Genomic DNA, 25,455 nt, shown 5'->3' on the forward strand with positions numbered 1-25,455 from the left:
CTCGATGTCCATAACGGATTTATAGAAGTACGCATTTAGTGCAGTTTGAAACCCCAGCTTTTTAAACAGATCTTAACGAGGTTCTCGGTTTCTCTTTTCAGTTACTGTTCTAACAACCGTTTACTTTAATTTGAAGTCTGTGTCAGTTTTGTACATAGGACCCGAAAAGAATGTTCAAAAATGTGTGTGAAATCTTATGGGACTTAACTGCTAAGGGTATCAGTCCCTAAGCTTACACACTACTGAACCTAAACTATCCCAAGGACAAATACACCCACACCCATGCCCGAGGAATGACTCGAACCTCCGCCGGGACCAGCCGCGCAGTCCATGACTGCAGCGTCCAGACCGCTCGGCTAATCCCGCGCGGCCCCAAAGAATGACTTCATAGTTGAAGATGGAGTAGATATTAAGAATTGTGTGTATCAATAAGGCACCGTCTGTTACACACGGAGCGCTGGTATAACTTGCTACCGACGTGCTCTTTGCTTTGGGTGCTCATTCCACTTCAGGCGATGGCCAATATTAATTCCTAAAAACACTGTTTTTGCTATACAATCTAAGAAATTTTCATCCACATTTAATTTAATAGAATTATTGTTCCTTTTTAAGCAAAAATGGATACTATTTTAAGTTCAGTGCTAGTTTATTGCATGATGACTCATTATAAAATTATAAAATATTGTAAGGATTCCTTATCTTTTTCTGATAAAAGTTTTGATTTCTTATCTTTGCACATTCAGTACGAAAGTCAGACATCATAGCAAGAAACCGTTGTTGTTCAAAATGGCTCTGAGCACTATGGGACTTAACATCTATGGTTATCAGTCCCCTAGAACTTAGAACTACTTAAACCTAACTAAGCTAAGGACATCACACAACACCCAGTCATCACGAGGCAGAGAAAATCCCTGACCCCGCCGGGAATCGAACCCGGGCGCGGGAAGCGAGAACGCTACCGCACGACCACGAGCTGCGGACTAAACCGTTGTTGTGCTGTCCCAGAATCACCTAATACGGCACACTTCCTCACAAAGAAGTTTACTTATCGAAAAACATTTTGTAAAGACTGATTTTGTAAGAATATCCCAATGTTGTTTGAGGCATGCATGTGACACGTTAATTGCTTACACGAATGTAAAACAATCTTGTCTTTAATCAAGCTGACCCAGAGATGCAACTATACGCTGACAAATACTCATTACGAATAATGCAAAATTGTTTATGTAACTCTGCAAATAGCTGTTGACTCGCACATCTCAGAAAATAAATAAGGATGTTACATAAAATAAACTCGTCAAGAATTCCTATGGCGTAGTATGCCTGTGTTATCCAATGTTGCTAACAAACATGTCCTGTTGCCACAAATCCCTGATGTAATACACTGAGAACGCACTGAACACAAAGTAAACAAGTCGTTCGAAAACGTGCCCAGAACCGGTCCAAGTTGAACACGGCGCTTTCCGTTACCTGGCAGCGAATAACAAACGCCCTGAATGGTCAGCAGCTGATACCTCAATAGAGTGCTCCACAGGCGTTCTCTTCAACTTTAAGAAACATTACTACAGCCGAAGTTTTAGCCACAGAATTTTTGCAATGGCACAGTAATGTTATTCCTGAAGAAACACACTGCCACAAAATTAGAGAAATAGAGCGCAGGAGCAGAAAGCCAAAAGCTCATACGCACATCAGTGTCTATTATTTATGTGATAAGAATGCACGCTGCAGTGTACGAGGGTTGCCCAGAAAGTAATGTAAGGCTTTTTTTCTCAGCCAAAAACAATGATATGAATGCAAAACATTATGCATGTATTATTTGTAGTCTCCTGAGTGAGCGCGCCAGGTTTACGTCATTTCCGAAAGATAGCGTAGCTGCAGGACAGTTTCAAAATGGCGTCTGTAGGTGATGTACGTTAAAAGCAATGAGAAGGCAGTTCGGCGGAGCTCCACGATTTTCAGCGTTCAGGGAGACCAACCACGGCTGTCACACCTGACACACCTGACCTAGACCCCTCGGACTTCCACTTGTTTGGGCCATTAAAGGATGCCATTCGTGGACGACATTTTGAGGACGATGAGGAGGTGATTCACACAGTGAAGCACTGGATCCACCACCAGGACAAGGATTGTAACCGACATTGTTTCGCGCTGCAGGGAGGCCATAGAAAGGGATGGAGATTACGTGCAAAAACAGGGTATGTAGATGAAACATCATTCTTTCGCGTGTGTAATTCTCATTGTGTTCAATAAAGAATTGTTGAAGAAAAAAATGCGGTGCATCACTTTCTGGCCAACACTCGTGATTAGATAAAAGCAATTTTTTTAATTTATTGGCTTCCATAATTTGACTATACAGCCAGATAATAACGGGAAATCTCGTATTACAACTGGTTTTGACAACTCTTGGGGTAGATATTACTTAAGTCGTACCCTGGTACAATGTAACATAGCATTAACAATGGACTGACTCGAAATAAAATGAGATTTACAATCAGAGTATATGAAAACGAGTAAAGAATATGAACTGGGAACACAGGACACACACAGGTAGCATATAAAAATCCTACTATTAACATAATAAGAAATGATAAATGAGACAAAAGTTCATTTCCATTTCTGCTCTTGGTTATTGATGTAATTTGTTTGAGAACTTGTTTTTTTAACGTTCTTTAAGTACAACTAATGAGTAGTTTATGAAAGTACGTAGCGTTCATATTTACCAACCGAAGCAATAGAAAATAATAACTTCCAAGTTTAGTTTCTGAAACGAGCGAGAGCCTTTATCGATACTTGCTTCTCTAGTTATCGCCTTAGGCCTCTTACTTGATAACTGCTGCTCGAGGGTTCTGCTAAGTGGCAGAAACGTAGTGCTTCACGAGCGAGAGCTACGACAGGAGGAGGAAGGTTGAGACTCCACTGCAGTGCTGCGCTTTGTGGGCGACATTTTGCTGACGACTTCATTTATCACCCAAGTGATTGGCTTTAGCAGCCGGATACTCTTGGAGTTCGAGGCGTATATGTTGATTATAAGAGTAATTTCAGGTGTGCCGCAGAGAAGTGCCATAGGGCCGTTGCTATTCACAATATACATAAATGACCTTGTGGATGACATCGGAAGTTCACTGAGGCTTTTTGCAGATGATGCTGTGGTGCATCGAGAGGTTGTAACAATTGAAAATTGTACTGAAATGCAGGAGGTGCAGGGAATGGCAATTGAATCTCAATGTAGACCAGTGTAATGTGCTGCGAATACATAGAAAGATAGATTCCTTATCATTTAGCTACAAAATAGCAGGTCAGCAACTGGAACAGTTAATTCCATGAATTATGTGAGAGTACGCATTAGGAGTGATTTAAAATGGAATGGTCATATAAAGTTGATCGTCGGTAAAACAGATGCCAGACTGAAATTCATTGGAAGAATCCTAAGGAAATGCAATCAGAAAACAAAGGAAGTAGGTGACAGTACGCTTGTTCGCCCACTACTTGAATACCGCTCAGCAGTGTGGGATCCGTACCAGATAGGGTTGATAGAAGAGATAGAGAAGATCCAACGGAGAGCAGCGCGCTTCGTTACAGGATCATTTAGTAGTCGTGAAAGCCTTTCGGAGATGATAGATAAACTCCAGTGAAAGACTCTGCAGGAGAGACGCTCAGTAGCTCGGTATGGGCTTTTGTTAAAGTTTCGAGAACATACCTTCACCGAAGAGTCAAGCAGTATATTGCTCCCTCCTACGTATATCTCGCGAAGAGACCATGAGGATAAAATCAGAGAGATTAGAGCCCACACAGAAGCATACCGACAATCCTTCTTTCCACGAACAATACGAGACTGGAATAGAAGGGAGAACCGATAGAGGTACTCAGGGTACCCTCCGCCACACACCGTCAGGTGGATTGCGGAGTATGGATGTAGATGTAGATTATTAAAAGGCCGGCCACTCTCTTGGAAATGGCTGTTTGTTTCCTGCTTGGCCAGTGGGGAGTCACGGGCTGGAGTCCAAGTGCCTGAATACGCTGCCTCCCCTGTCGGACAGGGGGTTTGTTGCGGTTTTAATTTTGTCCTGGAGCAACGTGGAAACTATGGTGAGCATCTGCTTTACAGCCATTTCCTGACAGGGAGTACAATTCTGGAAAATCCCTGTGTTCTGCCGTACGATTTCACCGTCCAACTCATAGAGAAATATTGGGCTGTAATAATGTGGAGTTACGACTTGTGTGGGTGCATTGGTCACTCTCTGTTCTTTTAATAAGCAAGTGTGTTACTTCTTGTTAAATTTTTATGAAGTTTTTCCGCACATTTGGTTGCTGGTCGTCCTGTCAGTGCCATGAAGTAGGCTGGCAAGCGGACACTGTCCATAAGCGAACTATTTTCTTTGTGTGTACATTTTACATAAAACTGCATGAATCCAGTGGCACTGACAGAAAAACTGCTCACGTTGTTTATTACTTGGCTTTCGACGTGTCCTGTGCCACTTTGGCGTTAAATGGTATGTATATTTTGATCCTTGTGGCCTCTCAGGCTGATGGACATTTGGTGATTGCTCTATAATGCATTTCTTTCTCTCTTTTGTCTGAAAACTAAATATTTGATCGGCTTTTTATTCAGGGTGAAGCGAAATGCGTGCACTCGGGCTTCGCAGCGCGACTCCTCACATTCCAGCGATAAAAAAAATGTCCCTCACAAAATTTCATCCCGCAGAAAAAGGACATTAAAGAGTGGCAATCTGGCAACACTGTAACAACATGTATGGTAACTACCACTGTCATAACATATTTGTCATGCTGTGCAGTTAGTGCAGTAGATAGAGTTTGGAGGTAGCATGCAATGGTTCGATCCTTGGTTGATGCGCATTTTTTTAATTTACTAATTGCATTCTGACATTTCATACTGTAAAGCACGCCGTTTCTTAGGTCACATGCATCCTAAATTTACAATATTTTGTAACGCTGAACATAACAAATACATGGTTAGACAATTGAGAAATAGACAGTTGAAACAAATTACCTGTCATAGGACAGAATACTTACTAAAACAATATCAGTTTCGAGATGCTAAAGAAGATAGCACAGTACAGTAAAACAACATCTGCTTGTCATTTATACTACATGTAATATGGGTGCTCAGGTGTCGTACATTAGCAACCAGTGACAATAATAATGTCCATATTAATGACCACATGAACTTCACTACAGAATACGTTGTCCTCAGAACAACAGATGCTGAAAGCGACCTCTGTTCACGTCCAAACATTGCCCACCCCGCCAGATTATACAGCTCTGGACCCTTTGCAGCAAAGCTGTGTTCACAGTAACAAGAGCAGCATGAACAGGCACTACCAATTCTCTCATATTTGTCGGTGTAGTAAAGCACACATACTCCTTCAGGTGTCCCCACAGGAAGAAATGCAGGGGATTTAGGTCAGGTGAACATGGTGGCCATACAAGTGGAGCTCCACGTCCAAGCCATTTACCTGGAAATGTTCTGTCCAAATACTGTCGCACATTAGTTCCAGAGTGTGGAGGTGCATCATCATGTTGAAACCATATCCTCCACCGAACATGTAGTGGAACATCTTCCAGTGCATCAGGTATATAGTTTAAGAGGAGTGCATGATACCTTCGACCAGTCAACTGGTCAGGCAACATGTAGGGGCGCAAACACCTGTCGCCCAATATTTCGGCCCAGACGTTGATACCAAAACGAGCTCAATATCCACAGTCGCTGGTAACGTGCAAGTAAACCTCACACCAATGGTGAGCATTGTGTACATTGAAGATACCCTCAATAGTGAATGCTGTTTCATCCAACTATATTACGATGTTCACGAAGTCATCGTTGGCTTCCTATTGTTGTTGGAACCATTCACAGAATTACATCCGTTGATGGTGATCTGCAGGATGCAGGTGTTGCGTGAAAGCATAATGATAGGGGTGCAGCCAATGCTTGTGCAGCATGTAACGACAGTGCATTGTGAGACACGCAGCTGTCTTGCTACGCTACATGTACTCCGCTGAGGTTCTTGGTGTATGACCTCCAGAATAGCTTTCTCAGTAGCTGGAGTACGGTGAGTCCAAGGACGACCTCTGTCCCAAAATGTTGGAAAGAGAGAAACTGACTCCCAAAGGCGCAGCTCCAGATGACGAACCTCATTTTTATCTGGATGGCTTCGACGAGGATATCCAGCAGCATATTCACGAGTGGTAACACCGGCTCAGTTATCAAATGCACCAAGGAACAGAAGCATAACCCTATATTCATCGTTTGTGTATGCCGTACGTCTGCCACACTGGTTTAGAGGTTTCCAATGGGAAAATTCGATACGTTTATGCATGTATCGGGTGATCAAAAAGCCAGTATAAATTTGAAAACTGAATAAATCACAGAATAATGTAGATAGAGAAGTACAAATTGGCACACATGCTTGGAATGACGTAGGGTTTTATTAGAACCAAAAAACACAAATGTTCAAAAAATGTCCGACAGATGGCGCTTCATATGATCAGAATAGCAATAATTAGCATAACAAAGTAAGATAAAACAAAGATGAGTTTCTTTACAGGAAATGCTCAATATGTCCACCATCATTTCCCAACTGTAGCTGTAGTCGAGGAATAATGTTGTGAACAGCACTGTAAAGCATGTCCGGAGTTATGGTGATGCATTGGCGTCGGATGTTGTCTTTCAGCATCCCTAGAGATGTCGGTCGATCACGATACACCAAAGCCAAACCAGTGTGGCAGACGTACGGCATACACAAACGATGAATATATGGTTATGCTTCTGTTCCTTGGTGTATTTGATAACTGGGCCGGTGTTACCACTCGTGAATATGCTGCTAGATATCCTCGTCGAAGCCAATGATCGCACGGACTGAGGTCTGGAGACCTGGGAGTCCAAGGAAAACGAAAGTGGCGGCTGAGCACACGATCATCACCAAACGACGCGCGCAAGACATGTTTCACGCGTCTAGAAATATGGAGTGGAGCGCCATCCTGCATAAACACCGTACGTTCCAGCAGGTGTTTATCAGCCAGGCTGGGGATGACGCGATTCTGTAAAAAATATCGGCGTACCTCTCACCCGTCACGGTAGCAGTTACAGAACCAGAATCACGCATTCCCTCGAAGAAAAAAGGCCGGATAATGGTTGATGTGGTAAATCCAACCCATACCATGACTTTCTCGTCGTGCGATGGCGTTTCCACGACAGTGCTAGGATTTTCGGTAGCCCAAATTCTGCAGTTGTGGCGTTGACAGACCCTCGGAGCGTGAAATGAGCTTCGTTAGTCCACAACAAGTTACTCAACCAATCGTCATCTTCCACCATTTTTTGAAACGCCCACACCGCAAATGCCCTCCGCTTCACTAAATCGCCAGGTAACAGCTCATGATGCCGATGGATTTTGTACAGATAGCATCGGAGGGTACGCCCAAGTGCCAACCAAACAGTAATGGATGGAATGCCGGTGCGACTGCACGAGCGCTGACTTCCCCGTGCATAGACGAACCCGCTACAGTCTCCATCTCTTCCTGAACTGTCTCAGCAGCAGTACACCTTGTGCTCGGTCGGCCACTACGGGGTCTATCGTCTAAACAACCCGTGGCTTCGAACTTCGAAATTATTCTCGCCACAGCTGCATTTGTCAACGGACGTTTACCCGTTCGAATCCCCTTCCTATGGCGATAGGATCGTAACGCTGAACTAGCGCATTCCCCATTCTGATAATACAGCTTCACTAAAAGCGCCTTTTCAGGTTACGTCAACTTGCTGCGTCTGATGGCGCATCTGCTTTTCTCTCTCATTACAGCTCCTTTTACACACGATTGTCATGCGCAGTCACTGACCTTTTGCTGTCCAGTGCCATCTGTCGGACATTTTGTGAACTTTGTTTTTTTTTGTTCTAATGAAACCCCATGTCATTCCAAGCATGTGTGTCAATTTTTACCTCTCTGTCTACATTATTCCGTGGTTTATTAAGTTTTCAAATTTATACTGACTTTTTGATCACCCGGTACATTGGAGTCTGTCATGGGCCAGCGCCTATAGTATAAACACGCCATCAGTCCTGCACGCTGTTCCACTGATTACCCCTCTGACAGATATTGTTCTGCATGATTCATCACGACACCACTAACTGAGAAGTGTTCAGATTTGTGTTACGCTGTTTCCCTAGTGGTAACAGACGTGATGTTTCCATAATCGCATAGATAGAATAATAATGATGCACTGAGATATGTACTAACCAGCATGCGGTTACCAGACTCAATTTTGAAAGGCATAATTAACGGGACCACAGAAAAAGTAACCGAGGTCCGCAGCTCGTGGTCGTGCGGTAGCGTTCTCGCTTCCCGCGCCCGGGTTCCCTGCTTCAGTTCCCGGCGGGGTCAGGGATTTTCTCTACCTCGTGATGACTGGGTGTTGTGTGATGTTTTTAGCTTAGTTAGGTTTGAGTAGTTCTAGGGGACTGATGACCATAGATGTTAAGTCCCATAGTGCTCAGAGCCATTTAGTAACCGAGTTTGGACATTAATTGCAAAGCATGTTGCTAGTCCCACTGGTAACATAAGGCCCTAACGACATGTGATGGACCTGAACGAGGCAAGTTGGTACTAGTCTACGGGTTCATCTAGTAGATGAAGTGGTACAAATAAATTCAGGCCCATGATGGGGAAAGGGCTTCTTTCGAAGCTGAACAATCTTCCATTTCTTCGATTGTAGTATGTAAGTGCAAACGTTTTATAGAGGATCCACTGCAATCGCTGTTGACGATTAAGATGCTCTATCCAGCACAACTAATGCGTGCTGATATAGGTAGTTACTTTACATGTGATTACAGTGTTGCCAGACTTCCACTCTTTAACATCCATTTCCTACCGGATGTATTCGACTGACGAAATTTTGTGAGAGACATTATTTTATCGCTGGCATGTGAGGAGTCGCGCTGGGAAGACCGAGTGCGCGCATTTCGCTTTACCCTATTTTAAATTCGGGTTTAACTCTGTGTACTTGTCGAAGTAGTATTTACAAGCTTAAAAACCTAAAAACTTTTGATGTTATTCGGGCAGCCTCTTTCTGTTTATGGTTCTTGACATTGTAAGGAACTTGAAAGCTTAGAAGACAGCTCTGTTGAGGGCATTGTTTCCTAAAGGTTTCTGTTCAACACCTGATTTCTAAGTTTTGCACCTCATCTGAAACATAGTTTCCCACCTGAGGCGGACAGTTACATTTTGATGTTCTTTGTTTTGGTAATTTAATCTTATTTCTTTCACAGCTAGTTGCCAAATGCGGTTTCTTTTAATTTTGAAAATCTTGGTTGCCGACTAAGGCGAGCTACTAATTTTAACAGTTTCAAAATTATATTTAAACACATTTGTCGCCTAGAAGGCGCTTATTTAATTGCCGTGTTTCTTTATTCTGTTGCTTTTTAAGGTGGCTAATTGCTGCGGTGATTATTGTGAGTGATTATCAGTGTGGAAAAGTTAATAACGTCTAACTTGCTTTTGTAAAGAGAGAGATGATACTTTTTCTTTTTATGATTGACCTTATTGTTAAATAAAGTGATTGATGTATCAATTTATTTGAGGCAGCATCTTATCGCGCACCAAACTAACTCCCTACCATATCAGTACTGATTTCCGAAATTTACCTGGTAGAATTATTAACGTAAACATACTTTTCAGAGTGAATTTGGAACGAGAAAGTAAGTCACCATCGGCACCAAATGCTCTGTTAGTAGAGTTAATAGAAGAAGTGGACAAGAAGCGACGAAGAGCGGCACGTTTCCTCATGGTATCATTAGTTGGCCGCAGAGCACGCTCAAGAGAGTGCAGTGGCAGACGCTATAACAGGGGCCTCGTGCATCACGAAGAGATGTTATCTAAATTCCGAGAGCGTACATTCTGGGTAGAGTCCATCAACATATTTCTCGTAACGATGACGAGAATATCCGAGAAATTAGAGCTAATTTATTGTTTTTCTGAAAAACATTCTGCTCACGGGCCATGAAACGGGGAAAAGGGGGGGGGGGGGGGAGTGCAGCCTTAGTAGAAGTATACCCTGCTACACACTGTAATATAGCTTGCGGACTGTATATGTAGATTTAGATTGCAGTAATCAAGAACAACGACGAAATCTTCTCGTATTATCAGCCGAGTCGTGGCGCTGTGTTACCGCAACTTTTCCTCGAGTTTCCTACTAGTCATCTTCACTTTGCCTGAAGATGGATGGTAGAAAGCTCGTCGAAACGTTGAGAGAACACGACGCCGTGACTCGGCTGGTAACACGAGAAATTCACCGATAAAATGTGCATTCCCACACATCGAGAACATCACGCACAATTTCTAAGTTTGGCGTGTAGCATTTACTGAGCAAATAACTTTGCCTAAGAGTCTATTGTGTATCATTAGCGAGCTGGCTGCTTTCGTGTCTGCACTACCACGCAACATGATAGTAGAACTGCAGACTCATGCAGCGCTGATAATCATTGCTGTCTGCTCGTCTGATCCCTCGGATAAACTAGTAGGTGGACCTCTTACTTCCAGCGCACGTAGTTTTATACCACTGGCGCGTAGAAGTAAGTAGATTCTGTGATCACACACTATTTACCACTGTGTAACCTATTCACGTGTCTCTGAATTTTTGTATAGCTTTCAGCAAGTTAGGTGCAAAGCACTACACATGCAATCCCTCTACGAAATGGAATTTTTCGCCTCGGCGATTGGCTGAACTTCAGGCGCGCACACAAGCTCTCAAGGAAATCCACCTGCTGGTTTCGGCTGGTCGGCATATTCTGCAGTGAGAGCAAGAGTAAGAGGAGTAACGATCGCTTTAGTAGAGCACTTATTCAGCAAACGGTGTTTCTGTCTTCGAATCTGTAAAGCATGGGCCGAGTAAGCACAAGACTGGTTATGAGATATTTACATAACAGTTTTTAACATAATGTTGTTCCATAAGGTACTTAAGCACTACGCTTCAAACAATCTCCGCCATGTGTGCAATAATTTGGGTCACATAATAAATGGACATTCGAAGAGTATATCGGCATGTCAAAAGTAAAACACTTATTATATAAAATATCATACACCGTGCACCGAATATACATGCTCATACCCGCTTAAAAATCACGTGCAGCATGAAATTCTGTTATAAACACGGCAGATATCACAATCAGCCACCAGGTGGCACCACAGTAGTAACAAACTGAATTACAGCGTTTCGCATAAAGCCTAAGCACAAATGTAGATGCATATACATGTTTAGAATGTAATTATAAAGAGTATTATCAAAATCAGAGTATAAATCTTTTAAAAAAAGTTTTGAAAAACGTGTAACTTCATAATTCTTTGTAAACCAGAAAATAATGTGCTGCATATCCATAACTATCATTCACTGTGCCTTAAGGAAGGCAAACACATGGTAAGGTGTGTGGAAACATTATAGATAATTCCTATTCAAATTATTATTGAAATTTTTGTACATTATATTTACAGAAAGACATCAAAAGATGTTACGGTTGTAATCTTAATCTCCTTAAACAAATAACCTATACTATACAATATGAAGAGTACAATACACGTTCTAAGCACAACGACAAGCTATTGCTCGATGTCTTTGTGAATTTAATCAGACTGTACCCACCGAAGAACACAAATTGGTCCACTTTGTTACATATGACAATAATGTAATTTTTAATTTACAAAATAGGGTTCTATAACCATTATATATACTCTACAATATCGAGTTTGTAACTTATAGCTCAAAGTTTAGGTACTAATTTGGTGCGCAAGGTCTTGGTATAACGAAAGGTGACAAGGTAGTAATAATAAACCAGGTATCAGTATTAAAAACATAGTACACACTAGAGTATAAGTGCAACATTATACACGGTTAACTTTTAAGCCGTCAGTTACTTCAAGATGCTCACTCATGGATTAAAAACAGGGATGTAGACTCATAGACAGTTTATGTTACGTGTGGAAACTGACAAGCTGAGAAATAACTGTTGTATTAACCATCGCTATAAACAAAACATGTATGTTGTATACCACATACATTACAGTATGAACTCTAGGTAGCAACTGAAAGTGTCGCTCGATGTCACGGGATAGCCCAGTGGACATGTGAAAAATAACAAGGAAAAACCACGGGACAACGGGGGCCATAATACGACGGTTTTCTGTTGCTAGGTGGAGTCTCGTCAGTGATATGAAGGTCAACTTTTATTTTTTTTAATAGGATGTTATAGTTTGGTACTTATTTCCTGATAGAGGCTATCGAGACGAATGCAGTAATGTGTAAAAGTAAAGGTCAGCGAAGGTCACAAAGGAGCCATGAACGTCCATTTACAGAAGATGTTCGAAGTGATGACCACTGGTATCAATGCAGTGCTGCAAACTTATTATGGATTGAGTGGTATTCCTTATCACTTCGGCACTTATCGAAGGACATGCTCTGAAAATTCTCTCTGGTATATCGTGCAAATAATAAATATCCGCCGAATGCGGCGTATCCATCTAACGTGGCACTCACATGTAAACACCATTCGACGATTTCGCAATACAACACTAGTAGAACGGTAAGACTAGTATCGTCGAATCAAGCGAATGTGAATTATGTATTCCTTCGAAGAACAAGTCGATATGCTTCTCATTTACGGAGAATGCCAACGAAATTTAGTGAGAGCTAGAGACTTATACGCTGAAAGATATGCTCAACGTACTCACCCTACACGTCGTACATTCCAATATGTGTTGTAACGTTCCCTCTTTCTGTTTATTTAGGTTTGATTTGTTTGATTGTTATTCTTTATTTCTATTATTCGGAATCTTTTTTTTATTAAATTGAGCCTGAAACTTACGTAATAAATACTTCGGTGAAGTACGATTTGCAGCATAAACAAAAATTAATTTCGGAAATGTATCCACTGAATATTAAAAGTAAAGCTTTTGAACAACGCGCGTGACTGACTAGATACATTCAGAGGGTACGTACATTCGCGTGCGAGTGGTTGCGGTCTGATGAGAAATTTTCATTGTGAAATAATTTCGTCGTAACACACTCGGAGATTACGAACGTACATTCAGAGTAGAGGCACGTACGTTCTATCATTCCCCGTGGCCTGGGTAAAAGAATGGCAATTATTTAAATCTAAGAGTATTTCTTTTGCATCGGACTAGTATTTTTATAAGAAAAAGAAGATTGCAGGTTCTGAATGTCTCGGAAAAACGAATCGGAAGTAATTTTAGCGGCCACGAAAGGAAAGTAGAGAGCACAATCACGTACCTCTATTGTTGAGCAGCGCCGTTTTGAAGATCTTCGGTTCCATCTAAAACTCGCCTTCTCTGCTTAACATAAATACTCCATAGGCATGGGAATAAGGCTTGTTGTGCGATGAAAATAATATAAAACACATCTTGCGTCTTTTAACTCATTCATTTACCACACACACACACACACTAGTAATTAGACAGTACGACATCCCACCAGCCCATCAGAACAAAAAGGTAGTCGTTCATACAAGAAATAAAAAAACGAAGGGCGAAATTGTTCTTATGTCTCTCAAAGATAAAAAGTTTACCAGATAATTTTCTGGTGTGTCACTGGAACAATTTTTCAGCACCTCTGCGATTAAATCACAATATTTTCAGTTCCTTTACAGTGTATGATAAACTGAGAACAACTGTATATTTAACGCATCGGAAACATACCCGGCAAAGGAAAGTTACTAACGAGAAAACGGAAATTGGTACTCTTGCCACTGTGGTTCGAGATACTTGTGTTAGTTCGCGTCAAATCGCAAGTGAATCTGGCATGAGCCAGAGCACATTGCCATAAATATCATCCTTACCATATTAGTCTTCACCAAGAATTAACTAGTACGGATTGTATGCGTCGATGGACTCAACTTCAGATTCAAAAGGATGATACATTTATTAATTTGATTTTATTTACTGACGAGGCTACATTCACGAACCATGGAAATGTTAATTTACATAACATGCATTATTGGGCAACTGAAAATCCATGTTGGCTGGGGCAAGTTGCACACGAAAAACCGGCCGGTGAATGTATGATGTGGGATTCTGGAGGACAGAATTAATAGGCACCTACTTCATCGAAAGAAATCTTAATGGTAGGAAGTACACCACATTCCTGCAAGAAACATTAGGTCTGTTACTGAAAGAAATACCTTTAGGATCAAGGAACAGAATGTGGTATAGCCGGCCGGAGTGACCGTGCGGTTCTAGGCCCTACAGTCTGGAACCGAGCGACCGCTACGGTCGTTGGTTCGAATCCTGCCTCGGGCATGGATGTGTGTGATGTCCTTAGGTTAGTTAGGTTTAATTAGTTCTAAGTTCTGGGCGACTGATGACCTCAGAAGTTAAGTCGCATAGTGCTCAGAGCCATTTGAACCATTTTTAGAATGTGGTATCAACTCGATGGGTGTCCTGAATATTTTTTGCCGATGTCTAGAAATGAGTTGCAGATACAGTTCCCAAATCGTTGGATTGGACGCGGAGGAGACGCGTCGTGGCCGGCTCGTTCGCCAGACTTGGACGCCTGTGGATTTTTTCTTGTGGCGATTCGTAAAAGACATCGTTTATAAAGACATTCCAATTACACCTGATATATACGAGAGAGAATTGTCAGAGCATGGCCTTCGATAAGTGCCGATGTGATAAGCAATACCACTCAATATATATGTATACATATACGAAGGGGACCAGTTTCGACTTCCAGCTGGCTCAGAGTCATTTCAGGACGCGCCTATACAGCGATATTGATCAATAGTGGAATGCCAATTACGATGATATAAAAGTGAGAACAATGCAACACAAGTCCTCAACTGGAGAAAATATTTGACTCTGAGCCAGCTGGGAGTCGAACCCGGTCCCCTTCCGGTAGTACTACGCAGCGCTGGCCGCGCAGCTACCGAGGCGGACGTCGTTAGCGTTCAGGTTCCATGATGGGAGAATCGCTTGTTCCAGTCCCGCTCGTCTTTATTTTCATAGTATATTTCTTTTAACACTGGTAATCTTGTTTCATATGTATGGGGTTTGAATGGTAATATAATAAAAAACATTTGTAAATGCATGAACTTTTATTGAATTTGCAGTCTTGATTGGTTGTTTACTAGTTTTTATTATCACAACAAATATAAGTATCGGCAAGTAAACGACCAAACGCATGAAGTTTTCCTAAAAATATATGCTTGTCATTATTTGCGAAATCCATTACACCTGTTATAGGGTAAGGTACTCAGTACTAGTTTACACCTGGACGATTACATCTGCAGACACATAGACAAGACCCATTCCACGGTTGACTTGCGTCGCGATGAAACCTCGCTAAGGTAGTAAGAACAAAACGAGTACGTATGAATTTTTGAAAGTCAGAAAAATAAGGTTTTTACTGAAAAATGGAGGTGACTCGATTTTTACTCTCAGTTTTTCTACTACTGCAGATGACGAATGTCATTAAGATTCAATGCATAATGCAGCTGCAAAACGCGTTCTTGTACTGTCTCCTCAAGAAGCTGACCAAGCTGATACCGAACCACCAGCAATGATTTCTGCAGATGGAATGGCGAGTGGAGATGACTTTTATCGGTCTACCGTCGTAATGTAAGGAGAAAAGGTATTACTGACGAGGATCTCATTCATTCTGACGAAGTAAATGTGGAAGGTCTATTTACTGAAGTTTAAGATTTTTCCGACGATGAGGGTATACCTCCATTTTTGCAGTAAAAATCTAAGTTTTATGATTTTCAAAAGTTCACACATTCACTATTAGTTATTGCTATATTAGCAAGGTTTCACCACTGCGTACGTTAATTGCCGAATGACGTCTGTCTCCGTGTCTGCAGGTCGAAGCAACCAGCTTCCGGGTAGCCTACCTGGCTCCACGTATTAGGGATTTCGCAAATCACGACAGGCATACATTTTAAGGAAAACTTTGTGCATTTGGTCGGTTATTTGTCGACAGTTATAAATATAATATTTGTTGTGATAATTAAAACCAGTAAACAGCCAATTACGATTGTAAATTCAATAACAGTTCATGCAATTACACGTGTTTTTTCCCATTATATTGCCTCTTGAGCCTCATATATATGGAGTAATATGGCCAGTGTTGAAAAAACTATGCATTAAAAAAAGATGAGAGGAGTTCGAACTGGCGATACACCGATTACAGTGGTTGAACACCTACCATTTGACCACTGACACCACCTATTCAGATGTGCAACGTACCGGTGTATATTCGACGAGTAAAACTTTTGTTAAGTTTTTCTCGTAAATTTCTATGTAGTAAGCGTTACTACTTGCTCATTCTGATGTCTTCATGGACTGCTAAAAGTGTACAAATTTTGCAGAAGATCTGTGATCCGTACGTCGTCGCCTCCCCTTATAAGTACTACGGACATCAACTGTAGACTGTTTATATTTGTAAGAGTTAATTCATACAAACGTCCTAATCCTGCAGTGGAACCGCACCCTATTATTACGATAGCGTGATGAAGTGTAATGCCTCTGAATTTTTTATATGGAAAGTCTTAAAGCTTTTAAATAAAACAAACGCTGTTAACATTCTACATCTTTATTCTTCATGTCTAAACACTTGCAGCGCTCTGCCGCTAGACGGCTTCGGATTGTAGCACCTAACGAGACGCTGTGTAACGTAACTATGGCAGTGCGTGAGAAACAGCGTGTTATAATCGAGTTTCGAATTTGAAGAGTTCGTCGACACATAGAGCACCCTCTCCTTCAGTATAACTATGCCAGACCACACACGAGCGCTGCATCTGTAACAGTTCAACGCCTTTGGTTCACTGTCAGCGATAATTCTCCATACAGTCCTGACTTGGCTCCATCCGATTTTAATCTGTTTCTATAAGTTAAAGAACACTTTATAAGACTTCACGTCGACAGCGCTGCAGCGGTACAAGAGGAGGCGAGATTGCGACTCCGTCAACAAAGTCAAACACTCTATAGTGACGGTATAGACCAATTGGCCAGGGCGACTGTTTTCAGAAATAAACATGTAGACGTGAATAATATAGATGTAGACTGTTAATAACGTTTGTTTTATTTAAAAAGATGTAAGTACTTTCAGATAAAAAATTCGGAGGCATTATCTTTCAGCACGCCCTTTTAACATGTCACTGCCACGTCTCGGGTGGTTGTACATTATAAAGAAAACTGAACTACTGCACTGTAGCTATCACGCGTCAGCCGTCTCATTAGGCGACCTACGTTAATTTGTGCGTTACTATGTCTTCAGTACAATATTTAACTTCCTCCACAAGTTTCAGACCTGATTATCCTCACCTCTCTTTCTCTCTCTCGACTTCTGCTTACCCCTAGTTTACTGAACCTAGCAATAATTCTGTTCAACGTAGTAAACCGTTTTATAAAATATTCTTACTACTATTGCATGTAAAATAGTAAACGATAGCGCAAATTTTGAATCAGCAAAGTTATTACATTGGAAAATAGTCGTAAGAGCTGAAACTTACAATATTCAAGTGGCACACAATTTGCATACTCTTAGCTGGTAAACGAAAAAATAAACATTGCATCAAAATGAACATTTACTTGAAAAACTATAAAATTATGAGACAGAATGACTGGATAGTATTTACTTTCTGGAGCCTAAATTCCAGTACTATCTTTCGACGATACAAAAGTAGAAAAACTTATCGTAGCTATCTGAGTCAGAATTGTTAGTTCCTTCCTCAGGGAGTGTATAGGTCAAAATCGTGGAAGGTTAGGAATGAACGTGAAGGCGGCAAGAACTCAGGGTGAATGGGACCCATCTGTTGTGGAGACTAGAGGAGTCAAAGATGAACGGCAAAATGCCAGAGACGGTAAAAGGTCAAAGATACTACCATGGTAAGCGCTCCATCTGCTTGAGTCTAGGGATAACAGAAAAACAGAGTAGAAGTAAAGATGGGCTAACAGGAAGAGAAGTTAAATGCGAAAGAAATAGAGCAATAATGAATAGGAGAAAAGTGCAAGTGAAGATTTGGAAAAACCAAAGACGGGGGAGCGGGACGTGAATACAAAAACATAAAGCTTTTATCCATTATTGATGTAGAACACTGCGACTGTGCTGAATGAAATAATTTCTGGAAACCTTCAAAAAGAATAAACCTTATTTAGAATATAACTGAGTAAATAAATAAAGAAATATTACAAAAGCAAGGTGGTAGGAATGCATGAAAGCATGAAAGCAAGCACCCTAGATGCTCGCATTACTAATTTGATCATTTGGGCCCTCTGATATGCTACTAGTTCTCCGCAACTCTGCAGACGGTGAGTAGCCTCGAACATGCATTCGCATCGTGCCAACCACTTAACATAAACTCTGTTAATATAACCTACTCTTTTTTATTTTTGATTTTTCCACATCTCTTATGCTATCACACCTAGATTCAATGTTGTACAGTGCTTACTAAAGTTCTATCTTTGACATACTCTTTCTGACGCCTTCACCTTCAACTTCCCTCCATCCTCACAGCAGGTGGGTTCCCTTAGTTTGGTGTATAGCTCATCAGTTCCTCCTTCGTAATGTTCCTCAATCTATTGACTAAAAGCCCCGAAAAGCTGGGCTGCTTTTTCTATTTTTATTAGTGTCTTTCGACATTACTGGAATCCCGGCTTCTGAAAGTGAGTATCCTTTCTGAAGATGAGTACTCTCTGAATAGTTACGTCCTACGGAAAGTATGATAAAATGTTATCGCATGATTATCATAAATGTGAAAGTTTGTTTGTATTCGTCAGTGTTTCACGCTGAAACGACTGGACGGATTTGGAAGAAATTTGGAATGGGATTAGCTTATATCTTCCATTAATACATAGACAAGCGTGTGGTACAGATATTTATCGATTTGAAAAATATAACGCGAAATGCGAATCAATAATAATTACTCTTAGAAAATGCTATTTCCTCTTTTACTTTTGACCTGTCCATATTTGTGAAAACGGTTTCATTGTTTAATATATTCTACATAATAGGATTCAACGTAATGAATACGACAGTTATACAATCCTCAAAGCGTTTAATCCATATAACACGGAAGCGCCAAAGAAACTGTTATAGGCATGCAGAGATATACATAGATATGTAAACAGGCAGAATACAGTGCTGCAGTCGGCAACACCTATATAAGACAAGTGTCTGCCGCAGCTGTTAGATGGGTTACTATAATGGCAGGTTATCAAGATTTAAGTGATTTTGAACGTGGTGTTATAGTCGGCTCACGAATGATGGGACACAGTATCTCCGAGGTAGCAATGAAGTGGGGATCTTCCCATAGGACCATTTCACGAGTGTACCTTGAATATCAGGAATACGGCTAAACATCAAATCTATGACTTCGCTGCGGCCAGAAAAATATACTGCAAGAACGGGACCGGCATCGACTGAACAGAATCGTTCGTGACAGAAGTGCAACCCTTCTGCAAATTCTGCAGATTTCAATGCTGGGCCATCAACAAGTGTCAACGTGCGAACCGTTCAACGAAACATCATCGATATGGGCTTTCGGAGTCTTTAATGGTTCTTTATTTACGTGACCATTACGGCCTCAAACCAAAGTTCTCGATCACTGTAAATAACATCTACATCTACATGACTACTCCGCAATTCACATTTAAGTGCTTGGCAGAGGGTTCATCGAACCACAATCATACTATCTCTCTACTATTCCACTCCCGAACAGCGAGCGGAAAAAACGAACACCTAAACCTTTCTGTTCGAGCTCTGATTTCTCTTATTTTATTTTGACGATCATTCCTACCTATGTAGGTTGGGCTCAACAAAATATTTTCGCATTCGGAAGAGAAAGTTGGTGACTGAAATTTCGTAAAAAGGTCTCGCCGCGACGAAAAACGTCTATGCTGTAATGACTTCCATCCCAACTCGTGTATCATATCTGCCACACTCTCTCCCCTACAACGCGATAATACAAAACGAGCTGCCCTTTTTTGCACCCTTTCGATGTCCTCCGTCAATCCCACCTGGTAAGGATCCCACACCGCGCAGCAATATTCTAACAGAGGACGAACGAGTGTAGTGTAAGCTGTCTCTTTAGTGGACTTGTTGCATCTTCTAAGTGTCCTGCCAATGTAACGCAACCTTTGGCTCGCCTTCCCGACAATATTATCTATGTGGTCCTTCCAACTGAAGTTGTTCGTAATTTTAACACCCAGGTACTTAGTTGAATTGACAGCCTTGAGACTTGTACTATTTATCGAGTAATCGAATTCCAACGGATTTCTTTTGGAACTCATGTGGATCATCTCATACTTTTCGTTATTTAGCGTCAACTGCCACCTGACACACCATACAGCAATCTTTTCTAAATCGCTTTGCAGCTGATACTGGTCTTCGGAGGACCTTACTAGACGGTAAATTACAGCATCATCTGCGACCAGTCTAAGAGAACTGCTCAGATTGTCACCCAGGTCATTTATATAGATCAGGAACAGTAGAGGTACCAGGACGCTTCCCTGGGGAACACCTGATATCACTTCAGTTTTACTCGATGATTTGCCGTCTATTACTACGAACTGCGACCTTCCTGACAGGAAATCACGAATCTAGTCGCACAACTGAGACGATACCCCATAGCTCCGCAGCTTGATTAGAAGTCGCTTGTGAGGAACGGTGTCAAAAGCTTTCCGGAAATCTAGAAATACGGAATCAACTTGAGATCCCCTGTCGATAGCGGCCATTACTTCGTGCGAATAAAGAGCTAGCTGCGTTGCACAAGAGCGATGTTTTCTGAAGCCATGCTGATTACGTGTCAATAGATCGTTCCCTTCGAGGTGATTCATAATGTTTGAATACAGTATATGCTCCAAAACCCTACTGCAAACCGACGTCAATGATATAGGTCTGTAGTTAAATGGATTACTACTACTACCCTTCTTGAACACTGGTGCGACCTGCGCAATTTTCCAATCTGTAGGTACAGATCTATTGGTGAGCGAGCGGTTGTATATGAGTGCTACTAAGTAGGGAGCTATAGTATCAGCGTAATCTGAAAGGAACCTAATCGGTATACAATCTGGACCTGAAGACTTGCCCGTATCAAGCGATTTGAGTTGCTTCGCAACCCCTAAGGTATCTACTTCTAAGAAACTCATGCTAGCAGATGTTCGTGTTTCAAATTCTGGAATATTCCATTCGTCTTCCCTGGTGAAGGAATTTCGGAAAACTGCGCTCAATAACTCCGCTTTAGCGGCACAGTCGTCGATAACAATACCATTGGCACTGCGCAGCGAAGGTATTGACTGCGTCTTGCCGCTTGTGTACTTTACATACGACCAGAATTTCTTCGGATTTTCTACCAAATTTCGAGACAATGTTTCGTTGTGGAACCTATTAAAGGCATCTCGCATCGAAGTACGTGCCAAATTTCGCGCGTCTGTAAATTTTAGCCCATCTTCGGGATTTCGCGTTCTTCTGAACTTCGCATGCTTTTTCCGTTGCCTCTGCAACAGCGTTCGGACCTTTTTTGTGTACCACGGGGGATCCGTTCCATCTCTTACCAATTTATGAGGTATGAATATCTCAATTGTTGTTGCTACTATATCTTTGAATTTGAGCCACATCTCGTCTACATTCGCATAGTCAGTTCGGAAGGAATGGAAATTGTCTTTTAGGAAGGCTTCTAGTGGCACTTTATCCGCTTTTTTAAATAAAATTATTTTGCGTTTGTTTCTGATGGATTTGGAAGAAATGGTATTGAGCCTAGACTCAAGGAAAAATGTTAAAAGTGGCAGGTATTCATATGGGCACATCTTGTTTTTCGCACTGCCAGCTCTACATTGGCTGCTCGCGTCTATCGGGAACCAGAAATCTCTGCGTGTATGTAGAGGACAAGACGTCTTGGAACATTGTTTACAGAGAAGTATTACAGTAGATTTATGGCTCTCCGTACGCACCAAGACAATTTTTTTAGTGCTAGGAAAGTCGCAGATAGTCGTGATATTATTTACTCCATTTTCAGGCACATTTTACAATTCGCTACTCGGTTCAGTAAAATTTTTTTCCTTAAGTTCAAATGGTTCAAATGGCTCTGAGCACTATGGGACTCAACTGCTGTGGTCATAAGTCCCCTAGAACTTAGAACTTCTTAAACCTAACTAACCTAAGGACACCACACACATCCATGCCCGAGGCAGGATTCGAACCTGCGACCGTAGGAGTCGCGCGGTTCCGGACTGAGCGCCTAGAACCGCTAGACCACCGCGGTCGGCTTTCCTTAAGTAAACGAGGTAGTTGCCAGTGACATGTATTCTGTCTGCTTCTCCAATCGTCTCAAAATTGGTTGTTTTTTTTCCGATATCACGTGTTTTGCTGGGCCGCAAGTGGCTCACAGACCAATATCTCTTAGAGGTAACTTTTGTGGTGGATCGTGAGCTCCGGCGTTACCATTTGTTTATAAACAACTGTTTAACGGCGGGTAACAGCGTGGGGCGGAACTAGTTATTTACATGTTGCGCCGCTCCCTCCCGTCGGAGGTTCGAGTCCTCCCTTGGGGATGGGTATGTGTGTTGTGCTTAGCGTAAGTTAGTTTAAGTTAGATTAAGTAGTGTGTAAGCCTAGGGCTGTAAGCCTAGGGGCCGATGACCTCAGCAGTTTGGCCCATAAGGCACTTACCTTCAAAAATTTACATGTTGAACTACACCTCATGCTGCTCAGTTGATACCTGTTCCTGTTTACTGTATGATTCCAGCGACGGTGATGGCCGAGTCACTTCCAGTGGGAAGCAGAGGCAGTCTCTCTGGAGACTTAGGAGCGCTGCTGGAGTCCAGGGAGGCTGCTGACGTCACGCTGGAGGTATCTGGGTCCAGGATGTCGGCTCACAAGGCCATCCTTGCAGCCCGTAGTCCCGTGCTCAGAGCCGAGCTACGGGATGTCACAACGGATAGCGGCAGCCTCACCATACGGATCTCCGACATGAAGGAGGAAGTCTTGAGGCAGGTGCTCTGCTTTATGTACACAGACCAGGCGCCACGCCTCCGTACTTACGTGGTTCATCTCCTAGTGGCAGCAGACAGGTATAACATTCCACTCCTCAAAGAACTGTGTGAAGACACGTTGGCGAAGATCATCACGACAGCCAACGCTTCAACAATAGCGGTCATTGCGGTGAAGCGCTCTTGCGCCAAACTGAAGGAGGTCATCATCAACTTCATGAGGGCTCACAATGAAGTGTTGGCCACGAGTGGCTGGGAGGATGCGATCGTGAGGCACCCCAGAGCAGTAGCAGAGATCTGTCGCCTCCTGGTAGCCAAACCGTCAAAAAAGGGGTAGGCACTTTACTGCATCATTAAGTGTCCGGGCTTTTTGTAGTGCGCGCCCGCTCGCCCGCCCGTGCTTGTGTGTTGTGAGTTGTGTGTGTGTGTGTGTGTGTGTGTGTGCGCGCGCGCGTGCGTGCGTGCGTGCGTGTGTGTGTGTGTGTGTGTGTGTGTGTGTGTGTGTGTGTGTGAGTGAGTAAGTGAGTGTGCATACAAACACGTGTGTGCCCGTGTTAGCAGGGTTGTGCATGTGTGTTGTGTTGTGTGTGTGTGTGTGTGTGTGTGTGTGTGTGTGTGTCTACACATAATTCACACTTTCTCACGATTAGCGTCTGCATGCGAGCACACACAGGTCTGTGTGTGTGTGTGTGTGTGTGTGTGTGTGTGTGTGTGTGTGTGTGTGTATTTGTCGATATTATTTACGTTTTCTTATGATAATCGTGTGCCTTTACTGTCCACCTTACTACTGAATCACATGGGACAGTGGTAACACACTGCACACACTGTACAGTGAATCAAATACTATGCTGAACACCAAGATGCAGATTTTCTCTGATTTCACTGAACAACTTATTGCAAATGTCAAAAATGGTTCAAACGGCTGTGAGCACTATGAAACTTAACATCTGAGGTCATCAGTCCACTAGAACTTAGAACTACTTAAACCTAACTAACCTAAGGACATCACACACATCCATGCCCAAGACAGGATTCGAACCTGCGACCGTAACAGTCGCGCGGTTCCAGACTGAAGCGCCTAGAACCGCTCGGCTACCTCAGCCGGCTGCAAATGTCAGTATGGCTCCATTGAGAAGTAGACGGACAGTTTCCTTTCCCATCTGTCCTCAACCCCAGATTCTCCCTCGTCTCTACATCTGTTTTGTAAGACAGCTTACGATGTGTGGCGGAGGCTCATTTCGCTACATCTGTCTTTTACTCCTCTCCTGCTCCATTCTCGGATTGTGCGCAGGACGAATGTCGGTAAACTCAGGTACGAGCTTTGGTTTTCTCGTTGTCATCATTTAATGAGGTGTGTCTGGCAGTGAAAAAAATTTTTCTTCTTTATCTTCTCGAATTTTTGATAAGAAACCTATCCATGGTGCACAATGCCTCTGATTTACCATCTGCCAACGGAGTCTGAAGAGCGTCTTTGTAACTTACACTGCAGGAAATACTGAAACCAGCCACAAGTTTTCTTGAAATGATTTTATTATACCATTACTAGTTTCAGGCCTGAGCCCATCATCAGATGGCAGCGTTGGCTTCTTGTCTTTTCCTCAAAATCCCTGCTCTACGTATTATAAGACAGAGGTTTGGTTTTCTTTTACAATCCATACTCATCCATGAACTGAACTAAGAACAAGTTTTTCATCGAGACAAGAGTATTGTCGGGAGTGCCCCGAGGAAGTGTGACAGGACCGCTGTTATTCTCTACTTACATAAATGGGTTGGCGGACAGCGTAGCAGCACTCTGCAGCTGTTTGCTGACGACGCTGTAGTGTACGGTAAGATGTCGTCGTTGAGTGACTGTAGGAGGATACAAGATGACCTATACAAAATTTTTAGTTGGTGTGATCAATGGTGTTGTAGTTCTGAATATTGAAAAATATAAGTTAATGGCGATGATCAGGAAAACCAATCCTGTAATGTTCGAATACAGTGTTAGTAGTGTTCTGCCTGACACATTCAAGTCGATTAAATATCTACGTTTAACGTTGCAAAGCGATAAGAAGTGGAATGGGCGTGTTAGGATTGTAGCGGGGAAGGCGAATGGTCGGATTCGGTCTATTGGGTTGTTGCAGTAGAGGAGACTAGGCAGCGAGGTCATCGGTCTCATCGGGTTAGGGAAGGACGGGGAAGGAAGTCGGCCGTGCCCTTTCAAAGGAACCATCCCGGCATTTGCCTGATGCGATTTAGGGAAATCACGGAAAGCCTAAATCAGGATGCCCGGCCGTGGGATTAAACCGTCGTCCTTCCGAATGCGAGTCCAGTGGGTTAACCACTGCGCAACCTCGCTCGGTAATTCGGTCTGTTGGGAGAATTTTAGGAAGTATGGTTCGTCTGTAAAGGAGACCACGTATAGAATACTAGTGCAACCCATTGTTGAGTGTTGTTCGAGTGTTTTGGGTGCATACCAGC

The 25,455-nt window shown here is 42.4% G+C and overlaps 1 protein-coding gene across 1 annotated transcript in view; it reads left to right on the forward strand.

Annotated features, from left to right (window-relative positions):
• Positions 1-25,455, forward strand: part of LOC126335986 (cortactin-binding protein 2-like) — a 113,097-nt gene that overhangs the window by 7,259 nt on the left and 80,383 nt on the right. Inside the window, exon 2 of the mRNA XM_049999463.1 lies at positions 22,752-23,328. Within this exon, the coding sequence (XP_049855420.1) occupies positions 22,760-23,328 (569 nt within the window). The 5' untranslated portion in view covers positions 22,752-22,759. The remainder of the gene's footprint in view (positions 1-22,751; positions 23,329-25,455) is intronic.

The sequence above is a fragment of the Schistocerca gregaria genome, chromosome 2, assembly GCF_023897955.1.
Source record: "Schistocerca gregaria isolate iqSchGreg1 chromosome 2, iqSchGreg1.2, whole genome shotgun sequence".
Taxonomy (NCBI): Eukaryota; Metazoa; Arthropoda; class Insecta; order Orthoptera; family Acrididae; genus Schistocerca; species Schistocerca gregaria.